The sequence below is a fragment of the Carlito syrichta genome, unplaced genomic scaffold (assembly GCF_000164805.1).
Source record: "Carlito syrichta isolate Samal-C Ts95f unplaced genomic scaffold, Tarsius_syrichta-2.0.1 Scaffold308811, whole genome shotgun sequence".
Lineage (NCBI taxonomy): Eukaryota > Metazoa > Chordata > Mammalia > Primates > Tarsiidae > Carlito > Carlito syrichta.
The window spans coordinates 514,068-524,432 of NW_007252907.1; the positions used below are offsets into that span (position 1 = coordinate 514,068).

The 10,365-nt window shown below is 49.8% G+C and overlaps 1 protein-coding gene across 1 annotated transcript in view; it reads right to left on the bottom strand.

Moving 5' to 3' along the window:
* Positions 1–3,836: 3,836 nt before the first annotated feature.
* SH3RF1 (SH3 domain containing ring finger 1) overlaps positions 3,837–10,365 on the bottom strand; it is a 166,893-nt gene continuing 160,364 nt past the window's right edge. Inside the window, exon 11 of the mRNA XM_008065841.2 lies at positions 3,837–6,034. Coding sequence (XP_008064032.1) covers positions 5,866–6,034 — 169 coding nt within the window. The 3' untranslated portion in view covers positions 3,837–5,865. The remainder of the gene's footprint in view (positions 6,035–10,365) is intronic.

Below are 10,365 nucleotides of genomic sequence, written 5' to 3' on the forward strand. Positions count from 1 at the left end.
TCTCAAGGATGTTTCCATATTCATGTAAATAATTTCCATGTTGCTGTTTTTTAAATGGTCAGAGCAGTGGTTGGCTGCACAGAATTGCTACAATTCATTTAACTAGTCCCATATTGGTGGACATTTTGGTTTTTTCTGATGTTTTGCTATTGTAAACAATACTGCAACGAATATGGTCCTAACATTTTACACTTCATAGTAAGTACAGTTGGAAGGCAAATTCTTAAAAGCAGAAAGGTAAAAGCACTTGTAACTTTGACATTTTCTATGCTGCTTTCCCTATACATTTTCTCAAATTACACTGTCATCAATAAAAGACAGCATGCCCTTCACTCTGCTAAAATAATGATTTCAAATTTATTGAATTACTGCATTGTAGGTGATAAATATTTCACTGTTGTTAATGTGCATTTGTGTTAGGAGTAAGGTGGCATATCCTTTAGTGTGTCTGAATTTTTTTTTTGAGTTGGAGTCTCACTCCTTTGCCCAGGCTGGAGTGCAGTGGCACACTCATGGACACCCCAGTGTCGACCTGCTGGGCTCTGACGATCCTACCACCTCAGCCCTCCAAGTAGCCAAAACTACAGACTCACACTACCATGCCCGGCTAAATTTTTAATTTATTGTAGAGACAAGGGCTCACCAAGTTGCCCAGGCTGGTCTCGAACCCGCTGGCTCAGGCAATCCGCTCGCCTTGGCCTCCCAAAGTGTTGGGATGACAGGCTGAGCCACTGATCCTGGCCCTGAATTTCTTTTTGGATGAACGGTCAGTTTCCACTGGTCCCGTCAGTGCGGTTGTGCTAAGAGAAAAGATCACAGCAGCTTCAACTCATGGGTTTCCTCTCACATGAGCCATGTCTGGAGCTGTGATTCTGGCTGGCACGAAGAATTCATGTGGGTCAGGGTCTTGGCCCCTCCTTCCCCCACCACATCAGTACATATCCTCCGACTCAAAGGCCACCTATGGCTCATATTGCAGGATATTTTTATATTTTCTGTACGTTATACTACCACATTGTCTTAAAAAACAAAAAACACTTTGGGAGGCTGAGGCGAGAGGATTGCCTGAGCCCAGGGGTTCGAGAGCAGCCTGGGCAACTTGGCAAGACCTCGTCTCTACAATCAATCAAAAAATGAGCTGGGCGTGGTAGCACGCGCCGATAGTTCCAGCCACTTGGAAGGCTGAGGTGGAAGGATCGCTGGAGCCCAGCAGGACGCTGGGGTGGCTGTGAGTGCGAGACTCCAACTCAAAAAAACAAACACACACACACACACACACACACACACGAAAATAACTTTCTGTCCAGCGAGAGACTGTTCCTTCAGAAGCCAGCTGGTTCTTTGGGACAATGAGGGGCCCAGCTGGGGAGCAGCCCTTAATTTTGGTTGTCTCCTAGGGTAGGCCCACCCAGAGCCAGGCCTCCTCCAGGGCCCTACCCTAGGAGACAACGTTCCTCTACCTTAACCATCCCAAAGCCAGGACTGGAGACCTAGAGACCCCCGCTAGAGCCCAAAGCCTGCGGAATTAGTCACACCAGCCAATCCTAAACTGCCCCCCAATCCTGCTTTGCCTTTCCTCAGAAACCGTTCTAAAGGCCTAGCCTGAACTTTGCCTGGACTCCCGCCGGCTGTGTCTGGGTTGCCCTGGGCTCTTTCCCTGTGGCCTTGCATGGGGTGTTGTGCCTCCTGTCTCTGGGACCTGTGATCAGCCTTGTTTTCCCGGAGCTTCTCTGGCATTGACCTTGGGGCCAACCTTGTATGGCTATACTTGACTGACCATCTCACAAAAGAATACAAAACATGGCTCAAGATAGCTGCGGGAGCACCAGCCATCCCTGTCTGCACCATAGATGTGTGCCTCCCCCTTTTAAGAAGCCTTACCAGAAGTTCCCCTGAACACTTAGCTTGTATCTAGCAAAAACCTATTCACAACATACTGCTTCTAACCTTAAGGGAGACTGGAATATGAAATTTGTAACTGAGCACATTGCCCAAATATCAGTTAATAAGAGCACGATTACATTATTGGGAGACTACTGGCAATTTCTGTCGCAAATCCTTGATCAATTTTACTTTTGGGCTTTTGTTCTTATTTGAAGACCTTTTTACATGTAAGGGAACTTTTCTCTTTGCCTGCCTCAGGAAGTACAGATAACTTTTTTCTGTTATTCTTTGGACTTTGATTATGGTGTTCAATGTTTTCTTTTTTACATAGCTTCTGGATTTTGAGTCATATTTAGGAAGACCTCCTCATGCCGAAATCTCTCAGAGTTTCCACTAGCTCCGCTAGTACTTTTCACAAGGATTCAGGCCTTGAAAGATTCAACTACAAGGTCAAAGACCTCTTGAAACTAAGCTTCTCATCTAGGGTTATAAGTACTGGGGCTGGCAGCCAGCTCACTGATGGGAGGCAGTGATAACTCCGTTATCTTTGGACACGTATACCGTTACAGTAGTCCGACTTTTTAATAACAGCATGGAACGGTGGCCCCAAGGTCAATGCCAACCGCAGGTCCCCTTGCATGGCTATAGCATCTGGATCATTGCGGTACGAGAAGAATCTGCACTGAGTCGGATCTAGGAGCTGTTCCTGAAATGGAACTCTAAATAGCCAAGTCAGAAAGTTACTAGTAGAAAATACACACACACACACACACACACACACACACACACACAAAGAAGTGCTCATTTGTAAACCTAGGGGTAGAGCACAGTCCCCAGCACAGCCCCGGCAGCCCAGAACCAGGAATTACAGGGGTGCTCCCCTTTTCTATGCCTGGACACGGGCTCCTCTCTTAGAGATAGCCCCTTCTTTATTTTGGTGGGCTGGCAAATTCTTTTCCTTGGAAAGAAGTAACTTCAATAGGGTTCTACATGGATAAAGACAAAATTGGGTCCAAGCACACTGTAAACAATTTCACATGGATATACACAAATTGCTGTTTGACTTAGTCAAGCACTGTCTAAACCCAAATTCTCAAGTCATCGGGGTTGAGGCTCCCCTGGCCTTCTGGAGGTATGACAACATGGCCCTGCTCTCATAGGATCGGAAAGTCAAACGCACAGCGGTTGGAAACTCCTCCTTTATTTGTTCCTTCTACATCCAACGAGACCCAGAAAGGCTGGACATCACACACACACTCCAAGGGAGTGAGGGCAGGTGTCTGAGACAAGAGATGAAATTAATGCCACACGCGAGAGCAGCGCTTTTCCAAACAGTGACACCGTCTCCATGGGGCCTCACCTCACCCAGACAGCACAGCGGGAAGGAGCCAAGCTGTGACTGACTTGCCGGTGAACGCCGAGGTAGGTCACTGATGGCAAAGCCAGACGCAACCTGGAATTCCTGGGTTTTGATTCTGGTAAGCAACCTGACAAAACCAAAATGTCAGCATGACTCACACGGTCCTCTCGTTTCCCAGAAGACTGAAAAATCAGGGGAATCTCCAGAGTCTGCCCTGGTCACGTGGCATGGAGACCCTGGGGTGGCACGGCGGGAGCTGGGTCGGGGGTTCCCTCCACGGCTGAGATGACTTCCTGTGCTCACTGGAAGTCACTCACTATTTCAGTGACCCCGAGAAGGGAGGGGGCAGGAGAGCTTCACCGTACCTTGTGAGATCTCACAGACTCTTGCGATTTTCAGTTTCTCAGAGAACTAAACGAATAACTTTGCTGGAGTAAAGTGTATCACAATCCCCAAACCGACCCTTGCAGACATCTTCTGTTGGAGGCATATGCAAATAAACGAAGTAAAAAATGAGGTCGAAGCTGTTCCAGTTTTATAAACAACCCCAAATCTGAAAGACTGACACAAGGACACGCAAAGGCTGAACATCAATGTTTAATTCTGAAATCTTTTATTCAGTCTTCAAGTTACTGACAGGAAGAGGAATGAGAAATTGCAACTTCATCATTGCCATATCACGGTGTAACAAGCCCTTGTTACAAAATCTCCATCTACTGCCTCCAAAAAAACAACAGAAAACCCATACATTATATTACCTAGTGATCTATTAACAGATGAAATTGTAGCCAACTTTATACCAGGAAACTACTAACAGAAGTACTTCGATCACATTGCTTAAAATGTGGAGCTTAAAGACAGATAAAAAAATTATCTTAACCTGTAGTAGTCTTTTTACTTTTTAAAATTTTTATAAAATACACTAATTTCCCAAAATAAAGAATATTATGACACATTGGTGTCAACTTACACAGATGAAAGCTGATGCCAGCTTTTTTTTCCAACTAAAGTTCATTTCACCAAGTCTTTATATATTACATGAATATCCAAGTATTTTTTTTAAAAATTCAACACATAGAACATAATATACAGTATTTTATTTTTTAAAAAAGGTTAATTTAGGAATGATTTCATTTGTAACCACATCATATATCTTTTTAAGACCATGAGACCCATCTCTCGCCATTGCAAGACTTTTTGGTTCATGTTTCTATTTCTCAGTTTAAAAAAAAAAAGAAGAAAGGTTTATTTCTGTCTTTCCCACGAGAGCGCGGTGGTCCCGGTCTCATTCCCCAGGAGACTGCATTCCCGCCTGGTGTCTTCAGGCCCATCCGACCCATGACCACAGAGCACTGTCGTGACATCGAAGAGTGGACCTCAAAAGAGGGGCTCCGCTGGCCCTGCCACGACGGTAAGGTGTGGGCTCGCTCCCCTCAGCCCTGCAGAGCTGCAACCGGGCAGTCCTGGGGATGCCTGGACACCTCTGCTCTCCAAGTGACCCAGCAGGGGCTGCGGGCGCCGTGGCAGCGGAGCGAGCACCCTCACACTGTGACAGCAGTGGCTCTGGGAGAGGCAGAGAATGCTTGTGCCCACCTTCCTGCAGGGCTGGTGCTGCCGCACACCCAGGAAACACAGCGACACGCACCACGCGATCTCCAGCTCCATGGGATTCCAGGGACACGCGGGACAGGGGCAGAACACAAGACCCACGTGAGCCTCACAGTGCTCCTCAAAGCCCTGCCCCACCAGGGTCTGACTGTCCCGGCACGCGGGCCACTGGGGGATGGAACGGCCCGTCACAGCCACCTCGACGGCTAGCGCAGCTTCAGCTGTCTCTGTTCCCCACGAGCAAGCTGAGCTGCTTCTGCCGTAAACTAAACACTGCTCTGAACACTCTCCTCACGGGTTGTGCTTTATTCTTCCCTGTCACGCCACAACTTCATTCTAGGAAAGCTGAACCCCACAGCATCACACTGAGGACGGGGCCTCCAGGGCGACTCCCGACCACACCAGAGAGACGGTGCCGGCCTCTCGCCTCCGTCTCTGCCTCGGTCCCTCAGTCACCCCGGGTCCTGTCGAGACTGACTCAGGTGCACGTGCAGTTTCCCGGAGGAGAGGACCCAACCAGAGACCTGGCATTTCTGCCTTAAAGAAGCAAAACAGAGCTCCTGGACACCACAGGGCAGAGGGAGGGATGCATTCTACGTCGAAAAGACTCTCTTGCTCTCAACAGGAGTCGGCCCAGCTTCTCCTTAGCTACCATTTCATAAATTAATAATTTCTTAGAATCATAATCCAAAGAATTTTTCTACTGTAAGAAAAGTTCAAGTCTAAAAAAGCAAATAAATTAGTTAAGCCTTGTAAACAACTGTCCGTTTTAGTTAGATCTCTTTAAAAAGAAAAAAGGTTTCTCTGTATGGTAGTCAGACAGTACAAGGCACACCTCTCACTCCTGAGTGGAGGGCGGGTGCCTCCTCCACGTTGCCGTGACATGCCACGTGGGCTTCGGGGCCACACGCCATCTGCCGTCTCCTGGCCACGGAAGTCCACAGATGGGCCCTCTGGCTAGCCTGCCTGTGCTCTGTGCTGAGGTGTGATGTCACGCCTTCCGGTCAGTCTCCTCAGATGTTCTCCACGAAGCTCCCTGGGAAGAGGCCAGTCTTCCCGTTGCGCTGCAACGTGCCTTTGAACCAGCCGTCCTCGCGCTTCTTGTGAACAAACACGATGTCCCCTTCCTTGAGTTCGAGCTCTGCCTCGCTCTGGGGAGGATAGGAAACCACCACCCTGTGCCTGCACAAGAGAGAGATTCACTTAAGGCCTTCAAGGCGGGGATGGGGGCAGCACTCTGTCAGCCCACAAGTCTTCAGTGTCAACAGAACAGGGAGCAGGGCGAGTCTGTGGGTAACTGTCTGTGAAACAACACACAGCACAGCTATTTTCCGTTTAGCAGAGATGGTAGCGACAAACGGTTTAGATAAGCACGTCCACCCACGACCAAAGGCCCAGCCTGGCTCATCTGAGTGACCGTCATAGGAGAGCAAGCCATCCTTGCCCCCCAGTGTTCACCTCCTGGCCACAAAGAAGGAGGAAACCGTTTCTCACTCCATTTTCTTTTCTGTCCCCTGCCTTCCCCAAGAAAGAAGTGGATTTATCGGGTTGCTGAAACTGGGAGAAGCAGCTGAGCAGTGGGTCCCGCCCCCTCTGAACCATCTGCTACAGGCTCTGCCTTTATGCTGGGGTCAGGGGTCAGGGGTCGGGGGTTGGCCTGCCTCCTGGAGGGGAGTCTGGCAGTCTGTCTCTGTGTCCCTTACATGGAGGGTCTCACGTGGGTGAGGAAGTTCCTCTGCCTTCCACACCCAAGTCCTCCCTTGGGAAGGTGGTCCCAAGGTCCAGATGTGGCGGGGAGGACCATGGCCCGAAGGTCCGTCCCCTCTCATTTCCGCCTGCCTGACATCTTTGTGTCTCCTTGGCTCTCAACTCAGACAGCAGTGGGGACAGGTGTGGTTGTCACCTAAAAGCTGCAGAAGCCTTGATGGCCAACATGCCCCAACTCTGCGCCTCCATGCTGCCTGGTCTCCCCACGAGAACCGGGGTGTGCAGCAGGAAGCCAGAGGGCAGTGACCGTTTCATGCCACTTTCTTTTTACCCTCCCCTATGTTTCCAGTGTGATTTCTCTCCCCTACTCCTCTCGTGCTTTTTCCAGTCAAAGGCGGAAACGATGGTAGCCACCTCCTAGATGGCCCTGCAGCCTTGCCTCCTGGTGTACCCACTCTTGTGGAATCTCCTCCCACCACGCACAGGGATGACCTGCATGACCAACAAAACGCTACGACACGATGTTGGTGATTTCTGAAGCCAAACTGTGAAAGGCGCATGGCTCCCACCATACTCGGGTCACTCCCTCTAGAAACCCAGTGGCCACGCTGTGAGGACACGCTCATCCCCATGAAGAGGACCGTGGGGTAAGGAACTGAGGCCTCGTCCTGAACGCCCAGAAGGGCCAGCCAACAGGGAGCGGAAAAGTCACCACCCAACTGCGGCGGGTTCTCCAGCCCACCACGCATCGGAAGGACCAGAAAGATGCTCTGCCACCCCTCAGCCGTGGAGACTGTGAGATCACGTGTGCTCGTTATCGCTTCAAGCCCTAAGTCCGGGGGTCACTGGTCACACAGCAACAGATAGCTAAAAGATGACTATGTTTCTCTGAGTTGGAGTCTCACTGTCACCCGCAGCCTTGACCTGCTGGGTTCAGGTGATCCTTCTGCCTCAGCCTTCCAAGCAGCCGGAACTACAGGCGAGCACTACCACGCCTGGCTAATTTTTGATTTATTGTAGAGACGACTCTTCACCATGTTGCCCAGACTGGTCTTGAACCCATGAGCTCAGGCAATCCTCTCGCGTTGGCCTCCCTAAGTGCTGGGATTATAGGCTTGAGCCACCACGCCCAGCCAACTAATAGATGTTAATACCTTTCTCTGTTTGATGCTACAGTGGGTATTCAGTCACAAAGGTCACTTGGGGTTTTTACTTTCACTTGGTTCTCAAAGTCAGAAAATAGGTTTACAGTCTCCAGGGATGCCCTCTTGACCGAAAGTGAAAAATATTAGGCTTAAAAGTGACATCCAGAGCAGACTGCACATCTGGCCCCAAGCTTCTGAAGCCATCAGAGTTTGGTCCTTCCATCAAATCTCCATTCCATAAAAGACAGACTCTGCGTCTTCTCAGAAAGACCACAGCCCGAGTCCCAGACCACGATACCATAAAAACACATCTCAGCCGGGCTCGGTGGCTCAGCCTGTAATCCCGCACCTTTGGGAGGCTGAGGGGAGTGGATCGCATGAGCCCGCGGGTTTGAGACCCGCCTGGGCAACTTGGCGAGACCTCATCTCTGCAATAAATCAAAAAATGAGCTGGGCGTGGTAGCGCGCGCCTGTAGTTCCAGCTACTCAGAAGGCTGAGGCGGAAGGATTGCCAGAGCCCGGCAGGTCGAGGCTGCGGTGGCCGGGAGCGGCCGCTGCACTCCAGTCTGGGCGACAGAGTGAGACTCCGACTCAAAAGAAAAAAACAAACACATCTCCACAAAGGCTCGTGCTGCCCACCAGTCCCTCGTTCCTTGGGCACAAGGCCAGATTAGCCTCAAGCAAAAACACGGCACGGAAGATGCTTGCCACTTCCACGGAGGGTTCCGCTAACTCCGATGTGGACATTCGTCGACCATACACAAGGCCGGGGACTCCACCAAGCACAGAAGGAGGGAGGAGGCAGGGCGCCGGGGGAGAAGACCTGGCCTGGGTTGACACAGCCTGTAGGTCAGCGAGAACAGCTTAGCCTTGGGCCGTGAGCCCTCTCGGCCTCAGTGTTCTCATCTACAGGCTCGGACAGAAAGAAGTCACACGAGCAGTGTCGTAAGACCGTAAGTGGAAGGCTCTTGGGGTTGCAAGTGCAACCCCAAATGTCAGCTCCCGTCAGGACCACATGGCTTAGGCGAGAGGAGGCAGGGCTGGGCACTTTCAGGAGGAGAAGATGGGCTGGCAGTGGCTGGACACCTCCAACCAGGAAATGGACTCAGGTCACAGCCAAAGAATGTCCTGATCATGGGACCTGGCAAACTGTAGAATGACAGTTAAGTTTGTGGAATCCCTTCTCTGACATCTTTAGACACAAAGCAAATAAGTTCATCGTGGATTTATCCAGAGGATGAACCCCAGACGAGAGTCTTCGAGTCTAACGTCAACGTGCTAAAACTCCACGTAAAAAGCAATGATGTAGCTGCCACTTGGGGCAAGTTAAAAATTTAAGCAAAGCTTTACAATGCTGGAAATAAAAAATGTGTGTGCAAGCAACTCAAAACATATTTAGAGTAGCTCTCTCACGCGATGCATTCTCTGAGAGCTGCCTTGAAGGGGAAATGGAATAAAAATATGTCTTGAAAAAAATTGAAGTGAATTAGATTAATATATGCATTTTATAAAATGCACTAAACCAATTTTGTCAAAAAAATTTTTTGAACTGCTGCTGCTAAGCTAAGAACATAATCTCCCTGCCAAGTTCCCAGTGGGAACAAATTTTCATGGCTGAATTTTATAAACCTCTGGGGGGTGGAAGGAGAAACCATGTGCATAATGGAAACTGTGACACAGGCTTGGTCGCATGAAGACTCCCAGGTGCAGCCGTAGCAGACACCATGAGACCCCACCCAGCTCCAAGCCTAGGCTCAAGCCTTGGGCAATGCCAGCCCAGGGATTTCTCACATGGACTTGGAGGGTTGAGCTGGGCACACTGGCCAACACTTCAGGTCCGGAAGGGGCTTGGCCGAGCGGGCACTTGCAGCCCAGCAGGCAGACAGGCACACAGCTGTAGAGGCGGCACGTCGTGTCCCCTTCACTTGATTCGCTGTCTCCACCCCAGCAGGGCCTTGGAGCAGCTCTGGACTCAACGCACTACTTTTTCTTTGCAATTTCCTAATTATATTTTCTCAATCCTTCTAAAACAGAGTCTAAGATGTATGTTCTATTATTTCTGCCGTCATCAATTCTACATTTTCTGCCTCCAGGATACAGCGCTATCTCTTGCTTGTTTTCTTCCATCTCTCTAACAAGCACAAAAGAATCTGTCTGTTCCTCAGAGAATTCTCTCGGCTCACATCAAGACCTGTCAACACATGTCAGGGTGCCTCCCCCTTATTATGAAACACTACGGTCTTGTATCATGTGACGGCACTGGCTGCCCTCGCTACAGTCTCTTACTTTCCATGTATGGGGCAGGATCGCGTCACTCCCAGGACACTCTGTAGATGAACTCTATCTACGGTCCCAAGAAGAACATGCCGAAAAAATATTTCTATGAATTTCTATCAGCACAAGTCCTGTCACAAGAACCCTGGACTTCTGCATTTTGCCAAGACAAGAGTTGTCGATGTTATGTCGTGAACCAAAGAATCCTAAGTTCCTGATACACCCCTGAATCACACTGACATGAAAGTTCATCTTGGCTGGGCTCGGTGGCTCAGCCTGTAATCCCAGAGCATTGGGAGGCTGAGGTGAGTGGATTGCCTGAGTCCGTGGGTTTGAGACCGGCCTGGGCAACTTGGTGAGACCTCATCTCTACAATAAATCAAAAAA